The following is a 27,332-nucleotide window of genomic DNA, read 5'->3' as shown; positions in this document are numbered from 1 at the left end:
TCCTGGAGCTGTAATGCTAAGCAAACACACATGGGCCCTTCCTCTTGTGGAGCTTATACCCTAGCTGGACAGATGACAGAAATAAATGTATTGGTGATGAGTCCTAGAAGAAGAAATATATCAAGGATCTGATTTAGATTGGAGAGAAAGTCAAGGAAGTGACTTATGAGCTGAGCCATATTATTCCTGTCTTATTGGTAAAGAAACTGAGGTTTGTAAGAGGTAAAGGGACTTGCTTAAAGCTTCAACTTTGCAAGTAAATGTTAGTGCTAGGATCCAAACCTATCCTCCTAGCATTTAAAACCCATACTTTTCCCACAGTGTTGTACAGCTGCTGCAAAGACAGACATGTGCCACAGGTCAGTAGGATGGTGTTGAGGAACTGTCATTAGACTAGAGAAGAGAAGGACCTGGGTATTAAATACTGTAGCAATGACAACTTCATGTATGAATATTCTGGGCCAATATGAAGAGAAGGAATCGGTCTAGATCTTTGGAACCTGAAGAGAGCTCGAGGGAGCACGGGGAGGGCACACAGCTGACTGAGGTGCCTTAGTTTGCACGTTAGGAGTTGGTCAGGGAGTGCTCACTAAGATCCTCTTTGTTTCTCCAGAGATTATGCTGAATCTGTGGGGCGGAAGGTTCGAGACCTAGGCATGGTAGTGGACTTGATCTTCCTTAACACAGAGGTGTCACTGTCACAAGCCTTGGAGGATGTTAGCAGGGGAGGGTCTCCCTTTGCTATTGTTATCACCCAGCAACACCAGATTCACCGCTCCTGTACAGTCAACATCATGTTTGGAACCCCACAAGGTATGGAGGCCCAAGTGGGTCAGAATGCCAGAGGTGGTCACTAGTCCATTTTATGCCTTCCTCAGAAGCAGCAGGTTTTAAGTAAATGTATTTCAGCTTAAATACATTAAGTGGTAGGGCCCTTTTATAAGGGCACTGGCAGAGGCTAGTGTAGTCATTTATTCATCTGATATTCTTTCATTTGGTGTAGTTCTGGGCCTGCTGTATTTGACATTATATTTAGCCCTTAGGTATATACAGTGATGTGCTGGCAAACGTTTAACCACCAGTTCTGGGGTAGGGGACGGTGTGGTTTATAACATTTGCTGATTGCCATGGTGTAAATACTCCCACTGTGTTCTATTTCAAGCCACCAACATGAAGTCACTTCAGGGCGAGTTGGGAAGAGATGCACACAGTCTGCTCTCTCCAGTGAGAGCCAGCTCCAGCACGGCTCTGGCACGTACTATGCTGTGTGCTATACAGTCCTCGCTTTCACCAGACTTTCTAATGAGGGACAAAGAATACAGCAGGCAGTTAGGATACTCTTTGTAAGTGTGCTAGGGAGGTGGGCGGAGGGACTGTGAGAACAGGAAGGAGGCCTGGGGTAGGTTCTTTGAATTCCTTCCCTGAAGTAGCTTTTAGTCCTTCGCTCTCAGATTGGTGAGACTTAGCCAACTAATGCTCTGTTCACTGCTCTCCCAGCAGACTTTTCCCTTTTCCCACCGCCCTCAGGCCGTATTTGCCTGACCAGTTACACCCATATGGAACCATAGGGTGTAGAAGACTCTCCGGTGGGTCCTTTTTCTCTCTGAGGAACAGTCCTCAAGGTGTGTGAAGACATTTATATTAAGTGCGGAGAGGTCTTCTCACCACGCTCTAGATCATGCTGCCCAGGGGTGAGGAGAAGAGGTTACTTAGGGTCGCAGTTTGATCTCAGTCTGTGACCTTTGAACTGATTGAATTCAGAAATAGCTCTGTCCTGAGGAGCGTAGTGGAGAGACTGACTTTACAGAAGGGCTTTTTGGACCCCTGCGGCCTGCCTCCTGTGGTTATTCTCCACATGGTCTTTTTGAATCTGAGAGACACTGTCAATGTTTCTTTGGTTTTTACTACGTGTCTGTGATCTAAGAACTAGCTCTGTACAAAGATGTTTGTTCCCCACCAAAGAAATCTGTTCACCTATCTTCCCACCCTTCATCCCCCTCCCCTCCCAGCCTCTTCCTGTCCCCCATCCCGAGGCTTTTTGTCACTTGAATGGGTTTCTTGCTGGTGGGAGGTTAGGAAAGGCTTAGTAGAGTCCAGCAGGAGGCACTCAGATCTGTCATGGGAGAAAATAACTCATGTTATGTTCCCTCCTACAGAGCATCGCAACATGCCCCAGGCAGACGCCATGGTACTGGTGGCCAGAAATTATGAGCGCTACAAGAACGAGTGCCGGGAGAAGGAGCGTGAGGAGATTGCCAGACAGGCCGCCAAGATGGCGGACGAAGCCATCCTCCAGGAAAGAGAGCGAGGAGGCCCTGACGAAGGCATGCGCGGGGGGCACCCTCCAGCCATCCAAAGCCTCATCAACCTGCTGGCAGACAATAGGTACCTCACTGCCGAAGAGACTGACAAGATCATCAACTACCTGCGAGAGCGGAAGGAGCGGCTTATGAGGAGCAGCACCGACTCTCTGCCTGGTGAGCTACGTGGCAGGGCCGAGGTGAAGTTCTGACTCTGCATTTCTCTAATCCCCAGGCTCTGTTGGGAGGGTGTCAGGCCCAGGGCTCTTTGGGGTGGGTAAGGGAAAAGAGCCCGTCTCTTGGGTTCTCCCATGGGCCATCCATGCTCATGTAATGATACCTTAAGATTTGGGTACTGAATTCTGATCCCTGTAATTAAGGTGGTAGTGGGTGGGCCAATATTGCTGGTTCCCTAGTAACCAAGATGGATGCCCTTTTTTCTTTTAAGTAACTGGGGGAACTAAGCTGTTTTCTGGAAACAGCACGTACTATGAAGTGGCCCCTTTGGGAAATTAATGTCATAGTCTGTGTACTCCGTGATTGATGTGATCAGTGATTGTTGTTCTTCCCTGGGCTGCTAAGCCTCCTGCCCATGGAGGGTACTTTTCAACCAGATACCTCCTCCTTCTGTCTACTAGGCCCGATTTCCCGTCAACCACTCGGGGCGTCCTCGGGTGCCTCGCTGAAGACGCAGCCAAGCTCCCAACCGCTCCAGAGCGGTCAAGTGCTCCCCTCCGCTACACCCACTCCAGCTGCAGCCCCCACCTCCCAGCAAGAGCTTCAGGCCAAAATCCTCAGCCTCTTCAATAGTGGCACAGTTGCGGCCAATAGCAGCTCTGCATCACCCTCAGTTGCTGCCGGAAACACCCAGAACCAGAATTTCTCCACAGCAGCCAACAGCCAGCCTCAGCAAAGATCACAGGCCTCTGGCAATCAGCCTCCAAACATTTTGGGACAGGCAGGATCTGCTCGGAACATGGGCCCCAGGCCTGGGGCTCCGTCCCAAGGGCTCTTTGGCCAGCCTTCCACGCGCCTGGCACCCGCCAGCAACTTGGCTAGCCAGAGGCCTGTGTCTTCCACCGCTATCAACTTTGACAATCCAAGTGTACAGAAGGCTCTGGACACCCTGATCCAGAGTGGCCCTGCTCTCTCCCATCTGGTTAGCCAGACCACAGCACAGGTGGGGCGGCCCCAGGCCCCCATGGGATCCTACCAGAGGCATTACTGAGGCTAAATATCACCTACCCCTGGTCCCTCATCCCCTGGCCTCCCACCTGTTGCGTTCCAAATAGAATCGTTTGGAGGATGTTCGCTGCACCTCTCCAGGTCTACATCGAATGTCATGGGTTTCTACCACCTGCTCTCTTCTGCCCAAGGCTGTGTTGCTTATTCCTCCCAGAGTCAAGAGTTTATACTGCATTGGGGGTGTATTTTTTGTTGTTGTGGGGGGGAGCTGTTTTGTTTTGTTGGGGAGTGGGTTTTGTTAGAAAATAAATATCTCTGGGGTCATGGGCAGTGTAGGTGTCTGGGCTCCGTTGCTATTTCATGAGTCTCTGTCAGCTGGATGTGGGGGCGGGAAGGAAGAAGCAGCCAAGCCCCAACTGACTGAGTTTGGGATGGCGTTTTCACGTCATGAGCCACCGCCTTTGTTCATTTGGAACTTACCAAGGTTTTCCAGCCTCACACAGGCCCACCGCAGCTCAAGCTCCTGTCTGCAGCTCCTGCCCAGTGTTGCAGAGCCCAATCTGGGCTGAGTGGGCATAACGTCTTCATGCCCCATCCCCGAGACATGGGGTCTGCTGGAGGATTCCTAAATCGGCTACTCTGGAGTTATTGAGGAGTGGCAGCCACAGAGCAGGCACATTTCTGCCTGACCCAGGGTTGGTGGGTTTTGGTTTTCTCTTTTTTTCTTCTTTGCTTTCACTTTGATAGAGGATCTCCCATGGACTGAACAGCTCCAGTCACCAGACGTTTAACACAAACTGTGAATCTGGGCCCCAGCCACTCGTACCCCTAACAGTTCTGTCAGCTTCTCCCTCACCAGAGATAGTTTTGTGGAGTTGGTTCTGAGAAGGCAACTCTAGACTCTGGCAGTAAACACCCACCTTTTCAGTAATCGTTTTGAGCGTTTGGCTCAAAAATCAGGCTCTTGTTCTGTTTTCTGAGCAGCAGGAGGTAGGGACCATTTTGATGTCAGACTTTTGGTAGCTGGACATGTTCTTGATACAGGCGACTGGTCATAACTTCTGAGCCAGAGTGAAATTACTGGAGGGAGGACTTCTGGCCGCTGCTCTAAATGGAGTCAAGGGAAGCTGCCGTCTCCCTAGAGATGGTGCTTGTCAGAGCCTTGTGGATCAGTCTCAAGGGGCCCCTGGCAGAGATGAGGGAGAGCAGTGACTTTAGCTGAGTCCCTGCCAGTGGCTGAGTAAACAATGATTTCAAAAACTCAAGGTCCCCAAATGGCAGCATTTTATGTTCTGACCTGTTTGTGTTATATAGTGTTTTTTTTTTTTTTGTTTTTGTTTTTTTTGTTTTTTTCCTCTTTGGAACTCGTGTTAATAAGATGAGATGATTACTTTTTAATTAAAATGAAAAAGTGAAAGCTGTGTTGTCTTTTGGGGGTGTGACTTATCCTCAGGGCCTCTTTGTGGACATTCCTTCCCAGAGTCAGGAGGTGAGGTTCCCTGACAGAGAGCCGGCTAGTTTCAGTCTGCCATGAGGTCTGCCCCTTCTTGTCCTCAACCTGCAGTCAGGCCTCAGAACCTCCTGTAACCCTAGCTTCTCATCTTATGCAGCTCACCTAGTTAGAAGCTTCACTATAACAGTTCAGAGTAAAAGCCTGCTGGTTAATTATGCTGTGTAAACATCCTTGTTTGTGGCAGACTTTCAGTGTGTCAGAAGTTTGTCCTTTTATCCTAGGAAAGGGAAACAGGACTGTGAGGAGGCCATTTCTGCCCAAAAGCCCTGGAGAGCAGGGCACTCTCCCGTTTTGGTTTTGTCTCTGTTAGCACCCTCTTGTTCAACCCCTGACGCAGAGACTTGACAGAACCAGAGTCATAGGTAGGAGACCTGGAGAGCATTTAACAGCCCCACCAGGAAACTTGGGGTGACTGGTACGGGGCCTCCAGTGGATTAGGGGCCAAAATACTGCTGGTGCTCGGCCTGACCTAGTTAGTGCCCTCAGGAGATGTTGTTAGTACAGTGCCCCTGCTGCTAGTTCCTCTGTCCCTCCAGGACAGGGCCCCAGAACAACCGGTACACAAACTACGGAGCCAGACCTGGACGATCAGCCCAACCGGCTCTCTCGTCAGTGTTTCTGATCGAGAGTCTGGGGCCCACCTGGAGGGGTAACTTGAACAACCCCCTTCCCACCTACTAATTCTTTCCCCTGGAGTGTCCAAACAGCACACCTCAGGCTGTGAAGGGTATAATAAAATTGTTTTTATTGCATTTTGTGCAGACAGGAGTCTAAAAAATTAATACAGTAAAAGCTATAAAGCAGTAAATGGGAGCATTCAACAAAAAGGAAAGAACCAACCCTCTCCTTTTCATATTGGCACAAAGAACACAAGATAATACTGGGGCAGAATGCGGAATACTGAAACACACTGAAAATTAAAGGCAGGCCTAGTAATAGTAATAAATACTCTTGATTTGGTTTGCAATCGCCTATTTACAAGGGTTTTCAACTTCATTGCATTGCCCTGCACATAGATCGTCTAAAACAAAAGCAACACTAGTTATCACTACAAGGCTATTGAAATATTGCACTCAGAATAAAAGTCACTTGAATGGACATGAAACATCTAGCTGCATGGTTATAAAGATAATTTGATGAATGACGTGTGATAACATTCATAACAAATATTGCACATGTAGCACAGAAAACTTGGGGGTTTTGTTGTGGGATGTCTGTTTTCATCAACGGAAACTTTGCTCTTGCCAACCAGACAGTCTGGGCCCAAATAGTGCAACTTTGGTTCCCTAATTGATGTTGATCCAGCCCCCTTACCCTTCTGCCTAGCCCACCACTTAAGCCCGGGAGTGCCCCAGCCCCCAGAAGGCTAGACCCAGCTGTGGTTCTCAGAGGGAGGTCTTTTGGAGGATGGGGGTGGGGGGTGCTGGTGTCTAATACCTCCAACTTCTGATTACTACCTGGAAGAGTCTATCCGGCCCCCTGTTAAAATTTCAGAGGGGCCTTGGCCTCACTGGCAGATGTGCAAACCTACCTCCAGCCACACCTGGCCCAGTCTAGATGGCACCAGCTCCAGCTCTCTGCCTTGGGCTCAAAGGAAAAGAGGTGGTGAGGTCAGGAGTACACTAGCCTCAGCTCTAGGAGGTGGGCAGAATGTGTAACTAGGTGCAGAAGTCAGGGCCCTGGGGCTGGAGGTACTGTACCCAGTCCCAGAGGGCGCTGGACCGAGCATGCAGTGCCTGTGCCCCTTCGTAAGGTGCCCTGGGGGAAGGGAACTCGGCCAATGGGCGTTCTCTAGGGATGGACAGCGCCTCCGCCCGGGCTGCTGGAGCAGAAAGCGCCAAGGACTGGGGTTGGAGAAGCCAAAGGCCTTAGGTCCTAGTTGGAGGAGGGCAGAGAGGCGCTAAGAACAAAGCACATGGCAACTCCAGCCCTCCCCCAGGCCCAGGTGCCTGGGAGACGGAGCTAGAGGCCGCTGCTAGGCAGCGAGGCCCCGCCCTGGGACTCGAAGAAGGAGCTGCCGGATGCGACAGGGGAGGGAACAACAGGGGCAGCGCTGGGGCCTCCCCGGTGGGTCTGGCCCCTAACCCAGAACCGCCCCCTCCTCCCTCACCTGTCCCAGAGAGGAAACTCCGGGACAGGGGCTACCCTCCAGCTCCCCGACTTCAGTCTTTGGCGAAAAGCCCATGGGATCAGGGGAGCAGGCGACAAGCCGATTGAGGAGAGACGCCTGCTCCCCCGGCGAAGGCACCGGGGCGGGGCTTCCTCGGTGGGGCGAGGGCCTCTCTCGGTTTCTCCCCCTGAAGAGCGCCCCTCCCCTATCCTGGCCCCAGCTTGCATAAGAGCCGATGAGAAGAGGCTGCGCGCGTCTCTGCAGCCGCAGTGGAAGCTCACATCCGCTGGGAGGCGAATCCAGAAAAAGTCGGACACTTGTCTCACTTCGTCTCCCAAGGAACTAGAAGGAAGGGTCGGAAGCCAAGGGCGCGTGGAAAGGGCAAGGAGGCGTCGAGGGGCTGTCGAGGGGCCAGGACGGCCGCCTGGGCCTAAAGCACTTCTGCTCTCAAACTCTCAGACGTCAAGGAAAACCCAGCCTCCCAAGGCCTCCGCCTTCCCTGGGCGCCCCCAGCGGGAGAGCTCGACAGTGGCGAGAAGAGAAGTCCGTTGCGCTTCTAGTCACAGAAATATGGGGACGTTAAAAATACACGCGATGTCTCCTGTACACTATGTATAGGCTCCGCCAGCCCGCGCCCGCGGCCGCGCGAGGAAGAAGGACGGAGACGGCGGAGCGCGGCCGCCCCACCCCACGCCCTCCCGGCCGCCGCGGGAGGGACGCAGAGTGAGGACGGGCGCGGCGCGGGAAGCGTGGGGAGGGGCCGCGCGGACAACCCGGGGTCCACAAGGCCCCAGCTCTGCTCCTCTCCGCGCCTCCTCCGACCTTTATTGCAGCGTCTCCTCCGGCGAGGCGAGGCCAGGCTTTGAAAAAGGGCAGCGACAGGGCGACGTGCCACCGGGAGCTCGGGGCTCTGGTCTCCGGTCTCCGCGCCGGGTGGTCCTCTCCGAGTCAGCCCCGATGGACGTGTCCTCCGGGCTTCAGGCAGCGGGGAAAGGGGCCAGGGCGCGGGCACAGGGTCTTTATGTAAACGGTGAGAGCGGCGGGGGGCGCGGCGAGGGCTCCGGGGCCGTGGGCCGGGCGCGCTCGGGCCCGGGTGGCAGGTCCTGGCTCTCAGGAGTAGATGGTGATGACCTCGCGGCCCCCGCCGCGGACCAGCATCACTCGGTCCAGGTGCTCGGTGAGGACCTCGAGGAACTCCATGTCTGAGCGCCCGTCAAGGAGAAAAGCTGTCCCCTTCCCTTCCGATGGAATTAGGGTCGTGCGTTGGGGGTCAGGGGAACGCTGGGCTTGCGTCCCTGTCTGAGACGCTGAAGGAGAACCGGCTCAGCTCTTCCTTCCCTAGGCTTGGTCCCCTGTCGTCCACCTCCCCCTCCCTCCCAATTTTAAGTCCAGGATACAATTTTCGTCACCGTTGCGGTTGCGGGGAGGCCCGGGCATGTTGAGCAAAACAAGCTTGGCATCCCGGGATTTCTTGACGATGACCTCGTTCAGCCTCACTGCCGTGTGCATGCGCAGCACGTTGGACTGGTTCCTGCGGAAGGGAGGGAGCGAGGAGGGCGCCTGAAGCTGGGGGAGGGGAGAGATGGAACCAGTCGCCCTCCCGGCCCCCGGACCACTGGGCTGCTGGGACCTGGTCCTTGCAAACCAGGGACCCCCAACCCCAGACCTCTCCAAGCTGAGCTATTCAGAGACCCGAGGTCAGGGGCACGAATGTAGAGTTCGTGATAGAGTGAGGAGAGTAGGGACCCTGGCGGACCTAGGAAAGAGAATTTTTAAATTCTGAGGCACTTACAAGTTCTCCCACTCCCTTCGGGAAACACAAGAGAAGCAAAGAGAGGAAGAAAAAGAGAGGGGTCAGAAAAAGTGGGAGAAGCTGAGGACTTGAGCCACCATCAACCCCCTGAGTGTAAACAGGTCCTGCTCTCCCAGCCCCCAAGCCATCACCTTTCCACCACCTGCACATGGCAGTTCTGGTGCTCGGCAGTCAGGTCCAACCTGAGTCCTCAGATGGGGAAACTAAAACAAGGTCGGGGCGGGTCTTCCAACTACCAGACCAGGACCCCCCCCCTTCTGCTTGTTTGCTCTGCCACCGGGGCAAAGACCCTGCGGGCTCACCCCAACCCCCAGCCCTCAGCCCTCTGCCCCCAGGCCCGTACGGCTTCATGCTGAAGAAGTCCTTGATGCCCTCAGAGGAGACCGGACTGGGGCCCTTGTTCTTCTCTGCCACCGATTTGTCCTTGGTCCAGGTAAGATGCACTTTCTCTGGGTCTGCCTCCCCCTCCCCCTCAGGCTCCTCCCCTGGAGATGGGGAGCTGCTCGGGCAGCTGGGAGCACTCTGGTCATGGATCAGCTGCACCTGAGGGATGCAAGAAGCGACAGCATGTGATTCCTTTGGAAGCCCAAGGTTCTCTTCCCACTGGCTAGGGCCAAACCACGCCAACCACTCACCTCCTCTTCTGGCTTCTCCTCACTGTCACCAGCCGTCTCTTCTGGGACGTTGAGGCGGAGCCGGGTGTTGGCTGGATTCTTTCTTCGGATTGAGCCTCGAGATTCATCTGTGATACTCTGGATCTAGGGAGTGACACAGGTTGGTGCTGGTTCTCCTGGAAATCACTCCCCGTGCCCTGCAAGGAGCTACCCCCGGAGTTGATGTTCAGCAGAACGTGCGCCACTTGTTAAAATACTGCAATGATTTCACACCAAATAGCTATTGCCTCACTGACCTGGCCTTCCAACTCCTCCCCAGAACCCCTGACCTCCCTACTATCCAGCAACTAAAGGGTTAACACCTGATCCAGCTGAGCTCTGCCTTAGCGCTAAGGTCCAGTGCTGGTTTGTTTTGGTTTTTAGTGCCAGTTTGGGTTTTTTGGAGGGGTTGGGTTTTCTTTTCTTTTCTTTTTTTTTTTTTTTCCTTCTAGGACCACACCCGGAGCATATGGAAGTTCACCCGGCTAGGGGTGGAATCCGAGCTATAGCTGCCAGCCTACACCACAGCAACACAGGATCCAAGCCATGTCTGCGACCTACACCACAGGTCACGGCAATGTTGGATCCTTAAGCCAATGAGTGAGGCCAGGGATTGAACCCACATCCTTGTGGATACTGGTTGGATTCTTAACCCACTGAGCCACAACAGAAACTCCTCAGTGCCAGTTCTGATTGGTCAGGGCACATGCCACTTCTTACAATTTTACTGTCACCTAGCTTCAAGAGCTCTCCTGTCCTCAGTCCCAGAGTACCATCACCCATTTCCCCAAAGATGCCACTCCCTGAGATGGGGTTTTCACTGAAACTCAGGGGGCTAGTGGTCCCACAGTACCCACACTGGGGAGCTCTTACACCCCCTCCCCATGGGTGCACATCATCCTTACCCCTGAGAACCCACCATCCAAACCCTGGAGGTTTGCCCACAATTCTCACCATCAACTATATCCTGACATATCCATCTGTTGCCCCTTCTCCAAGCATCCATCACGTGATCTGATCCCTCGTTCCCTACACTGGCAGCCCACACCCCTGAAGTATCGTCACCCATACATATTTAGAATCCACCATTCTCCCTTGGGTCCCAGAAGTCACAGAGAAAAGAGCTGTGACCCACACCAAAGCCCCTCTGCATCCCAGCTGGGAGGCTTGATAGATGCACCTGCAGTGTGGACCCTGCTGCTGGAGAGCCCAGTGCCAGGAGGTGGCAGTGGAACCTGTGCAGACCCAGAACTGCAGAGCTTGAGACTCTCTGAAGCCAGCCAGGGCAACCTCACCTCCCGCTCCCGTTCATTCTTGGTTAAATGCATCTGCTTGAGGATCTGGGAACGCTGCTCCATCACCAAGGTCTTCTCGTACGTGTAAGCCGAGATGTCGCTCTCATGCTATGGGCAGGCAAGGGTGGGGATGGGGCGAGGGGGGCAAAGGAGGAAAGTATGAGCTCTGAGCTCAGGTGCAAGGCCAAGGGAAGGGAGGCAGGCGCCCTTCCTTCTGCCAGCCTTAGGGCATCCCTATCCAATGACCTAGTTTAATCGACAGTTGTGGAAGGCAAGGACAAAGCAGAGGGTGATGCTCTTTGAAAGCAAAGCAGCTCATTCCCTCCTCAGCCAAACACAGGCCTAGGTGAATGAATGGGTGAATTAATGAATGAGTGGATTAATTAATTACCTGGGTGAATGGAGAGGGGGAAGAAATTTAAAGGAACACGGAGATGAATGAATACATACCTGGATGAATGGGTGGGTGAATGAATGAAAACATTAACGAATATACGGGTAGATTAATGAACACACAGAGGGATGGGTAAGTGGCTAAGCTTAGGGAATGGATAGATGAGAGGAGGTTATAGTGTGTAACTGCTAGGAGCACGGACTCCAGAGCAAGTCGGCCTGGGTTGGACTCCATTTAGTGTGTCTTGGGGGCAAATTACTTAACCTTTCTGTGCCTCAGCTTCCTCATCTGTTAAATGGAAATGCTGATCATTGCACCTATTTCATTGATTGCTGTGAGAATTAATATATATATATATATATATATAAAGTGCATAGAACAGTGCCTCACATGTAACAAGCTCTGCTAGACATGGCTATTCTTATAAAGGAGAGGAGAGGATGGATGGATGGATGGATGGATAGACAGACAGGCTCTTGGGAGAATATGTGAGAGGCTGAAAAATGGATGCGGAGGGAGGGATCCAGCATCATAAGCTGATGGGTGTTGGGGTTGCCCTATTTGGTGCTGGGGCCAAGGGGAAAGAGGGCCAGGTGGGATTCCAAAACTTCAGAGGTGGCTCCTGGGGACCCACCATCTCCACCACCTCGACCTCCGCAGTGATACGTAAGTGGTACAGAAATGTGGTCAGGTCTTTCTTCATCTGGATGCTATTGTCGTCCATCTGGGCCACAGTGAAGATTCGCATCTTGCACTTCCGCCAAACCTGGAAGGGTGAAGGCGAACCAGAAAGGTCCAGCCTAGATGCAGCAGAGACCCAGGGCCAGAACCTAGAGAAAACCCTGTCCCTCACCCTTCCCACCCACCTTCCCACACAAACATGCAACCCCGCAGTCCTCTATCTCTGTGGCCACTGCCTGCAAAACTGTCCCTGCTTGGGAGAGGGTTCCCCCATTAAAGCATCCATTGCTTGGGCTAAACACTGCTCCTCTATAATTCAAGGATACCTGCAAAGGGGGACCCAGTCAGTTCCCAACATCTCAGAATAAAGGAGGTGATTGGAGCCCTCTCCCAGCTGCCCTCAGGGAGGTGGGCCCAGGGGGAGCCCAGAAGCCCCGCCCACGGACGTGGGCGCGTCTGCACGCGCACGCACGCTCACGCACGCGCACCTTGTGGTGCCGCAGCAGGAAGGGCAGCAGCATAAGCATGCCCCCGTCGTGCACGATCCACCAGACGTCGATGCTGCCCTCGGAGAAGCGCTCCGGGTTCCCGGGAAACATGGAAACGTTCTTGGTGACCAGCAGGGCCAGGTGACCGGCTGTGGTTTCCCGGACCAGCTCTGGAGGAGACCAAGGAAACGGCCAGACGGTAAAACAGTGACCCTGGTCACCACCCTTCTGGCACCCAGCACCCCACCCCACCCCACTGCGCCCTGGCCTTGAACTGAGGAGTCAGAAAACCCCCATCTACCTGGGCCTTATCCCTTGTTGTCTGAATTTGGGAAAGCCTCTCTGGGCCTCAGTTTCCCCACCTGCCGAGTGGTAATAAGAACACCTGCTCTTTCTGACTAAGCGCTCCACCATGCAGGGCTGGCTTAACTATCTAGGATCCGCTGCTAAGGAAGTCTCAGGGTTTACCAGCTGTGTGCCCTTAATCCCGCTTTGCTTCAGTTTCACACCAATAAAATGGAGACGGGGAGTTCTCGTCGTGGCACAGCCGTAATGAATCCGACTAGTATCCATGAGGAGGAGCGTTGGACCCCTGGCCTTGCTCAGTGGGTTAAGGATCCGGCTCACTCAGATCCTCTGTGGCTATGGCTGTGGCTGGCAGCTGCAGCTCCAATTCAACCCCTAGCCTGGAATTCCATACGCCTTGGGTACGGCCCTAAACAAACAAACAAACAAACAAAAATGGAGACAGCAATGCCAAGCCCTCCAGGGTCTGCTGTGAGAATTAGAGACCTAGAGAAAGCCTTAGCATGTCAGGCACACAGAGCTCAGTCTATAAATGTTATGACATTGTTTGTTACCAGCCACCACCAAGGAGTCTGATGCTCAGAGAGGCTGAGGCACTTGTGAACAATCACACAGCGAGGGTGGGCCAGAGGGGGAGATTTAGACCCAAGCCTCTGAGGTTTCAAAGCTGCAGCTCTTTCCACTGCCCTGCACTGTCTTCCTCCCAGGGTCCTGAGCCCTGCAGGAGCCAAAACCATCTCCTTCACACCTGAGTCCTCAGCACAGTGCCTGGCACATGGCTGGCTTTGAACCCCATCCCTTGCATATGCCGAATGCATATGTGTCATGCCTGGGACATGGTCCCCAGGCTCAAAGAAGGGGAACACACCCCCGCCCCCACCCAGCCCTCCTCAGCCCCCAGCCCCATCCAGCTTTACCAATGAAGTTCCGCCACGTTTGATGATCCTCCTTCTGCCGCCAGTTGCGGGGCCAGCCAACAAGCACGGTGTTGTGCTGCAGCCCCCCGAGGCCCCCAGACTGAATCAGATGGGACACACCATCTCGAAGGTTGGAGGAAATCACCACCTGGCAGAAGCCTTTCACTTTCTCTGCCTCCATCAGGCGCCGGATGGACTGGCAGGAGTGGGAGTATGGTCAGAAAAGGACCAGCCTCAGGCTTCCCTGGCCCTGCCCTGCCCCTTGCAGCCTCCCTGCTCGAATCTCTCCCCTCCATCACCCCCATCTTCCTGAAGCTCAGCTCTGATCATGTCAGCCTCCCGCACCCCATCACCTGTGGCCCTCATTTTCTCACTGCTCAATCAAAGCTCTTCACGCTCAGACCCTACACCTCCCACCACCCTCATAGGTCACACAGACCCCCTGCAGGCTCTCCACCACCACTCAGATCCCTCCCCTCATCAGCCATTGCACCCGCCTGGCCCAACTCAACCATCACCTTCTGCAGCCACCACCCCACCCCCAGGTCAGAATGAAACTGGGCTCCTCTGCATAGCCAGACAAATTGTTTTTAACAGGTTTTTTTTTAAGTTAGCATAACGGTAAGTATTTTAAATGCACATTCCATCTGCACCATGAGGGAAGTGTTCTTTATTACTCTCATTTTATAGATAAGGAAATTGAGGCTTAGAGAAATTAAGACTTGCTTCGGGGGAGTTCCCGTCATGGTGCAGTGGTTAACGAATCCAACTAGGAGCCATGAGGTTGTAGGTTCGATCCCTGGCCTTGCTCAGTGGGTTAAGGATCTGGCGTTGCCGTGAGCTGTGGTGTGGGTTGCAGATGTGGCTCGGATCCCGAGTTGCTGTGGCTCTGGCGTAGGCCAGTGACTACAGCTCCGATTCGACCCCTAGCCTGGGAACCTCCATATGCCGTGGGAAGCGGCCCTAGAAAAGGCAAAAAGACAAAAAAAAAAAGGCTTGCTTCGGGCCATACAGCTAATGGATGTTATTGTAAAGGTTCAAGTCCAGGGGTCCGTCTCCATCCTTCACTCTCTTCACCAATTCCCTGATGTCAAACAGAAAGGGCCTTAATTTCAACCTCTACTGCCTCCCGTTTAATTCGGCAGGCAGAGGCTGAGAATGTGCTGGGCCCCCAGGGACACAGAGAAGTAGGAAACCAAGCCTCAGCCCTCAAAGTGGTCACAGGCTGGTGGGGAAGGTGGAACATGCGCAGAAGGCTCTCAGAGCCGACGGAGGTTGACAGGTGCTGTTATTAGAGTTAGTGACTGCAGAGTAACCTTGGACTAATCGCTTCCCTGGATGAGCCTCAGTTTTCTCATCTGTTAAGTGGGCATCGTGACAGCTGCCTCATTTAGGAAGAGGGAGGATTACATAACACGGTGTGAGTAGAGCTTAGTATACAGCCTCACGGATCGTAAACATGCGACTCATTCTGTTACTCGGAAGTTATTAACTCTGACGTAGCTCCTGTCAACCTCATACGGGTTCAAGAGCCTTCTGTGTAGGTTCTGTCTTCCCCACTAGCCTCCAGCCTTGAGAACTGGGATCTGGTCTTCTCCTTCTCTGCATCCCCCAGGGCCTCGCCCAGTGCCTGGTACACAGCATATTTGCAGCCACTGCATGTTGAATTAAACTGACCAGTGGAGGCCTCCAGCCCTGGGCCCTGACGGATTGGTGTGAACAACCCAGTGAGGCAGAAACTAGCAACTGCCACAAGCCATTAGGGGGTGCCCTGCCCTATCTCACTGCCCCTCCCTCTGGCCCCCTTTCCTTTCTCCACTTCTAGCCATAGCCCCGAGGGCAGAGGCCTGAATCACAGAAGCCACTGCCCCCGCCACCCACCAGACACCTGTTAGTGCCGCTTCACGCAGACCCCGGCTGCCCCAGCCCACACTGGCTCCGTACACTGCTCCATGGGCAGGACTAGTGGGTGGGAACAAGAGCAGGTGACCCTGGTTCAAATCCAGACTGCGCTTCCAGCCAGCTTTGTGACTTTCAGAGAGCTGCTTTCCCTCTCTGGTCCTCTGTTTATTCCTGTGCCAGATAGGGCTGCTCACCTTGCCATCTCCACACGGTGTGGGGATTGAAAGAACCCACCCATGTGAAAACGCTTTGAAAGATTTATGCTGTGGCAAGAAGAGGTTAGAATCTCGCAGTTCTAATATGCATCTCTGTTTTCTGTCCTTAAATGACCTGAATTCTCTAAGCCTCAGTTTTCTTATCCATAAGATGGGCCCTTCCAGCTCTGATGGTCTTGGGTTCTGCAAGTTGGATTCTGAGGAACTCACTCACTGAGCCCTTGACTCCTCTTCTAAGGAACAGGACAGAAAAGCCTGAGCCCCAGCTGGTGGCAAAGATGGTAGGGAAGCAAAGTGGCAAGGAACCAGGACTGTCTTCCTGGGTGCCCTGTGCTTCCCCCTCCCCACCAGGGCCTCTGCTCACCTCCTCCGCCCGCTGGGCCTGGGGATGGTTGTCCAGAAAGGTGCCCTCAAGGACAGAGCCCACAATGGTCAGGCCCTTCCCTGCCTTGAGCTGGGAGGTCAACGAGAGCAGCTGTGGGTGTACCACATTCTGGTCTTGGTCCACACGCACCAGCACCAGCAGCTGTGGCCTGAAGAGGGTGCAAGGTTGCGTGATCCATCCACCATCCACTCACACGCCCACACACCATACCTGGTGAGTGCGCTAAGCACTCATCCTCCGTCCTCCATCCACCTGTATCTCCCCACCCGCTGCCCCGAATATCAACCATCCAGCCACCTCCCACACGTCATCCACCTCTCTCTCCATCTACCTCACTCACTCACTCATCTGCCCATCACCCACCCATCCATCCATCTATCCTTCAAACTCACATCCATGATGATTTACCTACCCGAGCATTATTCACTCAATTATCGACCCATCCACCTACCACAGCCATTCACACGTTACCTATTCAGCCAACCACCCCCCATATAGATATATATTTATATGTTCATATATATATGTACTTAGCTATCTATCCATCTTTCTATCTGGTCATTTCCTTACTCATTTAGCCATCCCATCCACCCAACCCCCCACTGATTTAGTAGCATTCTCTAAGCACCCATTCTAGGCTCAACCCTGTGCTAAGCATTTGAGGATTCGCAGGCAAATTATGCAAAGCACAGGTCTCTGGAAGTCCAGTTTAGTAAACACAAGCATGGACCTGCGTGCAATGTCCTAGGCCTAGTTCAGCGTTCCAGGCCTCAGCAAAGTGAACCTGAGGGAGGAGAATGAGGGGTTGGGCTTGCAGAGCAATCGATTAGAAAGCATCCTAGGCCGAGAGGCAGAAGGTGAAGATTCTGGGTCCAGTTCCACCTTCTGTGGCCTCCGAGATCCTCTCTAGGCCCTGACTTGCCCGTGAATCAAATGGAGGGATTGCTGCTAATCTAGAGATTTCTAAGAGTCCCTGTAACTCTCAGAGTGGATGCTCCATGATAGCACCTTCACCTGTCTCTCCGTGTGCCTTCTCCACAGACCTGTGTGCTCACTACGACCCCGGAGACCAGAAGGGGTCTGGGCACACACATGCATTGCTATGTTGTTTTTTAAACAAATGATGGTGTGAATGGTGGGACGGCTAGACGGTCAGGAGACCAGCCTGGCAGGTGGGGTGTTGGAGAACAAGTGTCTGGACTCGGCTCAAGCTCAGAGGAGGCTGAGGAGGGCAGGGTAAGGACACCCTCACCTGAGTGGCAGGCCCACCTCTCAGCAAAACAAAGCACGCAGGGTGGGTCAGGCCCTACTCCTCGCCGACCCCACCCCTGCCCTCACACCTGAGCCCCCACCACTTACCTCCAGTTCTTGGTGTGCGGGGGCCCTTCCTCCAGCCGTAACAGGGCGTAGCGAGCGGCGCTGAGGGACAGGCCTCGGATCCCATCACCCCACTCCTTCTCCGCCCTGGGGGCAGGGAAGGGGGATCACGAGAGGCAGGAAGCCAAGGAGCATCAGGGAGAAGCGGCCACACTGAAGTGGCTGCCCCAGTGCAGAGCCACGCGGTCCATCTCGGTCTCAGGAGCTCATCACTCCTGCCACCTCCATGTCTCAAAGCTTCAGCCTCTGCCGCCCCCGCCCCGTCTCCCAATCCCATTCAGTCACCCTTTCCCCTCCACGTCATTCCGTCTTCTCCCACTTCCAGCCTCGTTCCCACCCGCGAAGCCCCCGTCATCCCTCTCCCCTCCTCACCCCTCCCATGCCTCGGCCTCCGCCAGCCCTCCCCCACTTCCCACGCTTACCCGCGGTACTCGATATACTTGTAGATGAGCCCAGCAATGAGCATGGCCACCAGGGCGTAATACCAGGAGCAGATGAACATGAGGGCCAGGCAGAGGCTCATGCCCAGGAAGGAGAGTGTCCTGGACAGGGGGAGGGAGACACCGCCTCTGAGTCCTGGCAGGGCTGTCACTGGTGCCCCCGCTCAGACAGCAAGGGTTAGATGGGGTGGGGCCTGGACAAGACCCGGGAGGCTAGAGCCAGGTCTAGGGGCAGTCACAGCATCGTCTGCATGAGCACCACGGGGACAGGGGGCCTTCTGGATGAATGAGAGCCACAGACAGGGCACCGCCCCATGCCCCAGCCAACTCCCAAGTCAGCGCACTGCCCTGCCCCAGGGCCTTAGACCCTGCTGGACGGGCTGAGGCAGGGGTCTCCAGGGAGAGTTGGAGACAAGGTTTCCTGGGAAGCATGTGCCCCCAGGAAGCACTGAGATGGGAGGCAGGCAGCCTGAGTTCCGGGCCAGGTGTGCCATCGTCCTGCTGGGTGGCCTTGGGCGAGTCCCTTCCCCTAGCGGTGCTGCCGTTCCTTTTTGGTAGAACAAGCATGATCATTCCTGCCCTGTCTGCCCCCAGGCCCATTGTGAGGATAAAGAGCCATCAAGTAAAATGATCTGAAGTCCAGCCCCACGTAAGGAGCATCTTGGTGCACCAGGCGCTGGAATGTTCCCAAGGGCCTATGAGGTAGGTGCCTTTATTGTCCCCTGAGGTTTCCTTATCTAGGCTATACACGTCGAGCACTATGAATGGGGAGGGATTATAGCTGAGACTGTTTATACTGTGTTACGTTATTGTGATTAGAAGGTGGCCTTCTCCAGGGTTTTGCTCATGCTAGTCGGGCTATAAAAACCAGAGGGGGGGGATCCTTCAAGCTGGAAGGGAAGGGCTGGGGTGAGGTGGAGATGGGAGGATGGGCCTGCGGAGCGGGGACGGGGCACGGGCACCCACCAGTGGTAATAGCGAAAGCGCGGCCGCCAGTTGGGTGTCCTCAGCAGCGTCTGTACTGCACAAGCCAGGTTCACAAACATGTAGCACATCAGGAAGAACCTAGAACACAGAAAGGCCCCAGGAGAGAAAGAGATGCAAGGGGAGGCAGAAACAGAAACAGAAGAGAGAAAGGAGAGGGGGAGAGACACTGGGGAGAGGCCCGGGGCATGTTCTGGTGTTTAGGTAGGGGTTCAAAGGCCATCTCCCCTTCCAGCACACCCCGGTGCCGTGGGGATGAACCTCTGCAGAACAAAGGACCGTCTCGATGACAGTGGGGTTGTTAAAGTGTGGGGCGCGCTGTCTGGGGTCACAGCTGGAGGCTCCAAGTAGAGAGACCCCCAGAGCGATGCACAGGGCAGGAGGCCAGCACGCACATAGAGAGGATGGGGGCGACCTCGTCGAGGGACGCGATGAGGATGCCAATCTCGCAGATGCAGGCGGTGAGGAGCAGGGCCCATGTTGGCTCTCCGTTGGCTTTGCCATGGCCAAAAACCTGAGGACAGAGCAACCATCACAGGGGCCCGAGACCTTAAGGGCCTCCTGCCTCCCTCCTCCTGTCTTGGGGACCAGTACAGTCGAGCAGGGCTCCCCTAACCAATGAGGAGGCAGGGAGAGGGTGCTGTAGTTCTCACCCTTTAACGGTTTATGCTGTATCTTGCCCACCCAGCCATTGGTACCCCAGTGCAATGAAGTTCCAGTGATTCCCTGAAGGGGAAAAGGAGGGGGCAGATGGAAGAGGTGCTACAGGGGGCCCACAAGCAGTCATAATCGAATTTGCCATAAATCTTTTTTTTTAAAGCACCTCAGAGAGAGCCGCCCTTCTCGCTCACCCTTTGGCTGCCTCCCTGAGCCCCTGAGGCCAAAGAAGGACCATTTATTTTTCTCCTAAGAGCAGACAACCTTGCTCCAAGAGATGGCACTGGTCATGGGCCAAAAATAAGACACACCCATTCTTCTTAGTGGCAGCACCGAGGGGCAGGGGAAGGAGTTCAGGGCTTGCCATGGCCCCAGCTCCCCATGTCGCCTCTCTGGGCAGGGGCCTGGCAGGCTGGTGTAGGAAGCAGCCCGTTGTCCTCACACTCCGCCCCCCCACTGACCTGCAGGAAGGGCACTATGCCATCACGGGAGATGGCCTGCAGCAGGCGTGGGGCCCCCGTGAGGCTCTGCAGCCCAGCCCCACAGGTAGAGAAGAAGGATCCGATGACAATAACCCAGGGGGACGGCCAGGCCAGGGTGCCCACTACCAGGTTGCCGTTCACAGCTTCGCCAAACCTGGAATAAAGCAGCAAAGGGACAGGAGATGCTGGGTGAGCAACGCCACCTGGATCTCCCATCCCAGGACCAGGCAGGTCTCCTATGCCAACCTCAGGACCAACTATATGTCCAGCAGGGGGCCAGGCTGTGCTGGGGGGAAGGGACAAAACCCCTAATGTCCTGGACACTTTCTGTCTCTGTGACCTTGGGCAAGTCATCCAACATCCTTGTGCCTCGGTTTTCTCAGCTGTAAAATGAGGATCATTATAAACTGACCTCGTATGATTGGTGGGAGGATAAGGGGATAACATGTGCAAGATGCTTAGCACAGTGCCTGGAACATGGTACTAGTAGTGAGTTTTTTTTTTATTGCGGTATGGTTGATGTACGATATTATACAAGTCTCAGGTGTGCAACACAGTGATTCACAGTTTTTAAAGGTTGCACTCCATTTATAGTTAGAAAATATTGGCTCTATCCCTGTGCTGAACACCATATCTGGGTAGCTTATTTATTTGAAACATAGTAGTTTGTGCCTCTTGATCCCCTACCCCCATCCTGCCCCTCCACCCAGTAGTGAGTCTAGTACTCGGTTGGTTAAGTAATACTGCGTTATCTGGGGCAGGTCTCTGCAACTGCTAGAATCTCAGTGTCTCCACCTGGAAAAGGGGGGCTCTGGCCTCATCATGTGGTGATGGTACGTGGTGTGAGAATGAAGAAAAGCATTTTCTGACTATGACCGTGTCTTAAAGCCAAAGACACTGCCTCAACAGATAGTTAAGCCCTGGCCCTGGAGCTGGCCAGCCCAGGTGTGCTCAAATGGGCTTTGAGAATCAGGTGAAGGGTTATTCTGGATGACTTGCCAAATCCCGTGCAGGCTTATGGGAGGTCTACCATGAAATGAAATGAGATAAATGGAGGCTAAGTTTCCCTAAAAGCTAACAGGTGCAGTATATACAAATTATCCATTTGGCCAGGTCACCTCCCTGCTTAAAACCCTTCAAGATGTTATTATAAAATAAAGCTGCAACTTCTGGTGCCAAAAACCAGGCCTCCCAGACCAGCTCCAAGCCTAGGTCTCCAGCTTCGTGCCCCCACTTCCCAGGAGCCAGAATGGCACCATAAAAGCTGCCCTCTGTGATAGGATGCCCTATTTCACCCTACTGCGTGTGTATGCACACACCCTCCAGAAGTGTGTGCCCTAGAGGCTCTGAATTGCTTATAGCTTCAGGCACTGGCATGCACATACAACACACACACACATCCACCCCACGTGGTTCTTTGTCTCCTCTGCCTTTGTTTATATTGTTCCCACTGCCTGGAATGCCCTTGCCCTTCTAGTCACCTGAGAATCTCCACCACTCAACATGTAAAGTGGGACGGGAAGATGAGAAAGTGTATATAAGGCACTTCCAGCAGCACCTCCCCTTCCCCGACCCTCTGAGGACTGGATCGCAGCCTCTTGGGCAAGTCCACAGCCCCCAGGCGTGGCTTTGTCACCTCCCCACTGCTCTGCACCTCACAGCCTTTTGACAAGCCTGACGACCATCCCCAAAGAGCTCCTCCCGAACAAAGACCGTGTGTTATTTATCTCTGTTCCCCAGAACCCTGGACAGCAACCAACACCTAGACATCCAAGAAATAATAAATGAATTAGTCAATTTTAAAGAAAAAGTATCATTATCCTAAAGCAAATAAGACCTAATTCATGCTTCTTGAGCTGGAGTGTCATAAATCAAAAAGATGAATTATAACGTTAGAAAATGGGGAATTCCCATTGTGGCACAGCAGAAACAAATGCAACAGGACCCGTGAGTCCATTATCCATCCCTGGCCTTGCTCAGTGGGTTAAGTACTGGTGTTGCCGTGAGCTGTGGTTTAGGTCACAGATGTGGCTCTGGTCCCGTGTGGCTGTAGCTCTGGTGTAGGCTGGCAGCTGTAGCCCCGATTGGACCCCTAGCCTGGGAACCTCCATATGCTGCAGGTGCAACCCTAAAAAGCAAAAAAAAAAAAAAAAAAAAAAAGAGGCCTGACAAGCACTCCCTGTGGCTTCCCTCCCACAGGGCACCTTGCACAGGCTTCAGTGCCCCTGCCAGGCCTGTTTCCCGGAACTCAGTCCCCATGCCCACCTCGCCCTCCCCCAGAACAGGATCATCCCCAATCCCCTGACTTACTTGTCCCGAAGGACGACCCCCTCAATGCAGGCCCCAAACAGAACAACGGAGCTGATGTCTGCAGCAGAGGATGAAGGACAATCGCCAGGGGGGTGGCCCGCTTCCTCCCCACCCCTCCAGAGCCAGCCAGCCTGAGGCAGCAGCTTCAGAGACCCTCCATCTAGCCCTCCCCAAGCCACAGCGGTCCCAGCCCAGCAGTGCAGGATACAGACAGCAGAGGTGGTGGCGATGGCCAGGATGGTGCCAGTGGGAATTGACTTCTGGGCATCCCGCAGGTCCCCAGAGCGGTTAGAACCCGCCATGATCCCTGTGAACAGAGGAGCAGCTAGGATAGGAGCCACAGGAGACCAGGCAGACGGAGCAGAAAGGACAGCAGCCTCAGAGCCAGGAAGCCAGGGCTCTCGTCCTGGTATACGGACTTGCGTGAGAACTGGGGCATGTTTCTCGGCTCCCCCGGGCCTTAATTCCCTCACCTGTCCAATGGGAACTGAAGTGGTGGCTCCCACCATGTGATGGGGCTGCTGGACTAAGAAACTCCCCCCATCATGACTGCCTCGCTCCTGCCCACCCACTCCCAGGCAGAGTCCTCCCTCGTGAGCTCCCCTTCACCTGTGACTGAGGGGAAGTAGATGCCAACCAGCAGGGTGAAGTAGGAGGTCATATCGCTGAAGACATAGGGATGGTCCATGTCGACAGGAGTACCATCCGCCAGGCCCACCGAGGGCATCCCACGCCTCTCCACAATCACCCCCTTGGTCAGATAGGAGCTCCAGAGGTTCTCTGTGGGGGAGACAGGATGCTTAGGGGGAAGCCCCGACCTGGGGGTGTCAGAGCTCTGGGGTCAGGAGGTGGGGTGGGCAAAAAAGAAGGGTCAGGTCAACCACCTCCCACTCCCCCTGGGCCTTGGCTCCATTTTATTTCCAGGAACATTTCCTCAGCTCCTGCTTTGAGCCAGGCTTTGCACATGAATCGGGTCTCGTCCTTGTCCTCAAATGGTCCGATCTACTGGGGGTGCACTGGCACACAAAGACCTAACTCAGACTGCTTTCAGTGTGCCCCAAGCCGCATCACACACTCACCCCAGACCAGCTCCTTTCCTGTATCTCTTATCTTAGTCGCTGGCACCACCATCAACGCAGACAGCTTGACACAGCTCTCAACTGCTCCCTTTCCCCATCTCTGTTTCAAAACCATCTCCAACTCCTGTCCTTTAGTCCTCCTAAATATTTCTCAAATACGCCCCTTCTCTCCTTTCCAGGGCTCCTCCACTTTGGCACTCTTGGCATTTAGTGGTAATTGTGATAAGAACAGATAATCCTTTGGGGGGGGGACGGTCCTATGGCTATTGTGGGATGTTGAGCAACATCCTGGGCTCTGCACACCAAATGCCAGACCAACCCCCCAGTTGTGAGGACTAAAACATGTCTCTAGCCATTGTCGCATGTCTCCTGGGGTACAAAACAGCCCTGATGGAGAACCACTGCTCCAGTCCCACTTCCATCACTCCCTCAGTGTAGGTCAGAAAACCATCATCTCTTGTCTGGACTCAGCATCAGCCTCCTCCTAGGCTGCCTACCTCTTTCTCGCCCCCTTTTTTAACGGCATTAGCAGCCAGAGTGAACCTTCAGAAACAACAAGCTGACCATGTCCGTTCCTTACTGAGGCTCCTAAGGCTCCTTTGGTGGCTCCTCCTGACCCTGAGAACACAGTCCGAACTCTTCACGTGGCTCCCAGGGCTCACCACAGTCTGGCTCATGCCAGCCTCTTCCACAACATCTCTTGCCCCTCCTTCCTTTGCACTTTATGCCCCAGTCATACTAAATTACTTGTGGTTGGCAGGACACAATATGCTCTTCTGTCTGCATGCTTTTAGGCAAGCTGTTCTTTTGCCTGTAATTCTCTTCCTCCCCCTTGTATAACTGAGAATCTCTTATTTGTCCTTCAAAACCCTGCTCAGATGAATCCAGAACGCCTTATCTTGCCCCCTTAGACACATGACCCCTCCCTCCCTTGGGAGGTCTCTGTTCATTGAGTGCACATCTACACATGTCATACTTCATTTGCTATGACATCTGTCAATGCTGTGGGACTCCTTGAGGCCAAGAATTGTGACGTATCTGTGTTGTATTTCTGGTGCTCAGCACAGTGCTAGGCATTTAGCAGGTGCTTAGCGAACACCTGTTACAGCTGATGACTTTCTTTCCCACGAAGTGGTAAGATACTCAAAAGCTCCCTTGCCTCTCTACCCCTCAGTGATCAACATGGCCCAGAGTAGGTGCTTAATTAAAACTGACGAATTGAACTGAATCCCAGGGAGAGTCCCTTAATCCTAACTGTTTAACCAGCACTCCCTGCAGTGTTCTCTGGACGCCAGACCTCTCCCCTCCCTCAGACCTTTGATGAGGCCACTGGCAGCACCAGGAATGCCCTGGATCTCCGTGACATTGTTTCGGGTGAAGTACTCATCACAGGTGGCATTGAGGAGTCGGGAGGAGCAGAAGAGGCCCCAGAGCCGTGTGGTCACTGTCTCATTTCCTTCCCAGGCCAGCTTGGCACAGACATCAAAGCCATGGCGAGACAGTGTGCGGTTCCCCAGGAGGCAGATCCTAGGGAGAGAAGCAAGGGAGGAGAGTGGGGAGGGATGTAACCTTGCCCTGGCTTCACAGTAGAACCACCAGGGGAGTGCGAAAAAAACACAGATGCCAGGGCCCCATATCCAGAGATCCCGATTTAGTTGGAATGGAGCCCAGGATCAGTGTTTTTTTCCCAGCTCCTCCCCAAGTGCTTCTAAATGCAGCGGCAGCAGAGAACCACAACTTTAGTGCCAAGCTGTGCTTCAGCACCACGGGCAGCAGGCTCCGTGAGCCATTCTTCTCGGCCGTGGGATATAGGGGAGTCTGTCCTAGGGAGAGAGGCAGAACCCACAGGGACCTGAGCCCCTAGACCCTCTCTTCTGTGTCCTTTCCTATGATAGAGAAGGTGCTTAATTCTCAGAGATTGTCTCATCCCAAGAAGGTGGTCCCCAGCTAAGAACAATTTCCCTAACACGGACTTGTCATCCCTTCAGAAATCATTCCATCTTTGTAAGCCCACACCACCAGCAAGCAGTGGATCCTCACAAGGGAAATTATGCCCACCTCCAGAAATGTTATCCCCCCCTAAAGAGATTGTCCCTAAACCAGGAGAGATGTTCCTTCCCAAAGGGAGGTTACTCTGAATCCACAACCACTCTGATTCTGAGAGCTGAGAGCAGAGGGGTTGGCAGAGACTAGTGAAGACCCTGAAACCAGGCCAGGGAGGAGGAGGATGCCCTAAGCTCAGAGCAGTGGCACTTACGGGAAGTTGGGTGGGTCGAAGGCAGATTTGATGACCCCAGCATAGATGGCCAGGATGGAGAGGATGACACAACCCAAGAAGACAAGGGCAAACTTGTTGACATACTTAACGCCCACAAATACCACAGTGGCCATGCAGGTGAGCACGCAGGTGCCATACACACGCATATTATTCAGCATGGCTGCTGCCTCCCCGCTGGCGTCTTCTGCCTTAAAAATGGCCATAGCTGGGAAAAGGTAAGCCTGTAGGAAAGGGGTGAGGAGGTCAGGCGAGTAACCCAGTGAGAACCAACTAAGAACCCCCCAAGGAAATAACCTGAGGTGCAGGCAGGAAAAATACTACTTGTCACAGCATATTTAGAGTAGTGCAAGACTAGAAATGACATCCAGTGATAGGCGAATGTTCAAGGAAAGCATGAGCCTTCCTGCAAGGACTGTTCTAGTCATTAAAAGATGATATTGCAGGGTTGTTGTGGCTCAGCAGGTTACGAACCCAACTGGTATCCATGAGGATGCAGGTTCAATCCCTGGCCTTGTTCAGGGGGTTAAGGGTCCTGTGTTGACACAAGCTGTGTGTAGGTCGCAGACATGGCTCAGATCTGGCATTGCTATGGCTGTGGTGTAGGCCAGCAGCTGCAGTTCTGATTCAACCCGTAGCCTGGGAACTTCCATATGCCACAGGTGCAGCCCTAAAAGGCAAAAAGAGAGAGAGAGAGATGATATTGCAAAGAGGTTGGCAGGAATTATTAACTTCTTTTACTTTTGTTATCAACTATAATTCTTAATGATTATTTACTGTTTTTATTATTTCAATTAGAAATAAACATTAGTCCCCAGAGGATTGGGCGAAGAAGTCATGATATTTCCAAATATGCTATGAAGCTGTTAAAAAACAGCACAGGAGCTCCTGCTATGGCGAAACAGGATTGGTGGCATTTTAGGAGCACTGGGACGCGGGTTTGATCCCTGGCCCAGCACAGCAGGTTGAGGATCTGGTGTTACCGCAGCTGAGGCTTAAGCGGCAACTGTGGCTCGGATCTGATCCCTGGCCCGGAGAACTCCATATGCCACAGGGCAGCCAAAAATGAAAAAACAAATGAAAAATACAACACAGATTTATATGAACATACTCAAAAAGCTATCCATATTAGGTGAAAACAATTTTTTTTAAAAATATGTCCTATGATCTCATTTTGTAAATATATTTGTGTATATGTTTGTCTGTGTGTAGATACATCAAAATATTAAGTCGTTTCCCCTGAATAGTGAAAAATGTGAATAATTTTTATTCTTTTGCACATCAGTATTTTCTGTAATTTCTATACTAAATATTAATATGTTTACATTCTTACAAGTTATTTTCCCTTGTAAGTGATATTTGTGAAGAATTTTACTTTTTTTTTGTCTTTTCTAGGGCCGCACCCATGGCATACAGAGGTTCTCAGGCCAGGGTCCAATAGGAGCTGTAGCCACCAGCCTACATCACAGCCAGCCACAGCAACTTGGGATCCCAGCTGCATCTGCAACCTACACCACAGCCCACAGCAATGCCAGATCCCCAACCCACTGAGCGAGGCCAGGGATCAAACC

At 53.3% G+C, this 27,332-nt stretch overlaps 2 protein-coding genes across 14 annotated transcripts in view; one reads left to right on the top strand and one right to left on the bottom strand.

Moving 5' to 3' along the window:
- The window catches only part of NCOA5 (nuclear receptor coactivator 5), a 32,439-nt gene extending 27,537 nt beyond the window's left edge, over nt 1-4,902 (top strand). For 4 of the 8 annotated variants that reach the window (XM_021078317.2, XM_001929147.8, XM_085004071.1 and 1 more), the window contains 3 exons: nt 614-813; nt 2,157-2,477; nt 2,939-4,902. In XM_021078317.2, coding sequence (XP_020933976.1) covers nt 614-813; nt 2,157-2,477; nt 2,939-3,528 — 1,111 coding nt within the window. In that variant the 3' untranslated portion in view covers nt 3,529-4,902. Of the gene's footprint in view, nt 1-613; nt 814-2,156; nt 2,501-2,938 lie in introns of all 8 variants that reach the window. The other 4 variants (XR_014832454.1, XR_014832452.1, XM_085004073.1 and 1 more) reach the window with 2 other exon arrangements.
- An 819-nt stretch (nt 4,903-5,721) lies between these two features.
- The window catches only part of SLC12A5 (solute carrier family 12 member 5), a 38,642-nt gene continuing 17,031 nt past the window's right edge, over nt 5,722-27,332 (bottom strand). For 3 of the 6 annotated variants that reach the window (XM_021078314.2, XM_085004068.1, XM_005672980.4), the window contains exons 7-26: nt 25,744-25,985; nt 24,802-25,013; nt 23,017-23,187; nt 22,616-22,714; nt 22,408-22,465; nt 20,077-20,251; nt 19,354-19,472; nt 18,941-19,039; nt 17,957-18,076; nt 17,517-17,621; nt 16,137-16,305; nt 13,656-13,851; nt 12,433-12,602; nt 11,898-12,029; nt 10,870-10,977; nt 9,557-9,679; nt 9,265-9,464; nt 8,901-8,915; nt 8,506-8,639; nt 5,722-8,310 (exon numbers count right to left, since the gene is read on the bottom strand). In XM_021078314.2, the coding sequence (XP_020933973.2) occupies nt 8,219-8,310; nt 8,506-8,639; nt 8,901-8,915; nt 9,265-9,464; nt 9,557-9,679; nt 10,870-10,977; nt 11,898-12,029; nt 12,433-12,602; nt 13,656-13,851; nt 16,137-16,305; nt 17,517-17,621; nt 17,957-18,076; nt 18,941-19,039; nt 19,354-19,472; nt 20,077-20,251; nt 22,408-22,465; nt 22,616-22,714; nt 23,017-23,187; nt 24,802-25,013; nt 25,744-25,985 (2,739 nt within the window). In that variant the 3' untranslated portion in view covers nt 5,722-8,218. The remainder of the gene's footprint in view (nt 8,311-8,505; nt 8,640-8,900; nt 8,916-9,264; nt 9,465-9,556; nt 9,680-10,869; nt 10,978-11,897; nt 12,030-12,432; nt 12,603-13,655; nt 13,852-16,136; nt 16,306-17,516; nt 17,622-17,956; nt 18,077-18,940; nt 19,040-19,353; nt 19,473-20,076; nt 20,252-22,407; nt 22,466-22,615; nt 22,715-23,016; nt 23,188-24,801; nt 25,014-25,743; nt 25,986-27,332) is intronic. The other 3 variants (XM_021078315.2, XM_085004069.1, XM_021078316.2) reach the window with 1 other exon arrangement.

This window comes from Sus scrofa, chromosome 17 (genome assembly GCF_054392235.1).
Source record: "Sus scrofa isolate SSC_HxYL_T2T_F1_AM1 chromosome 17, Sscrofa_HxYL_maternal_Yorkshire_Landrace_v2.0, whole genome shotgun sequence".
NCBI lineage: Eukaryota > Metazoa > Chordata > Mammalia > Artiodactyla > Suidae > Sus > Sus scrofa.
This window is presented reverse-complemented; position numbering and strand designations above follow the sequence as displayed.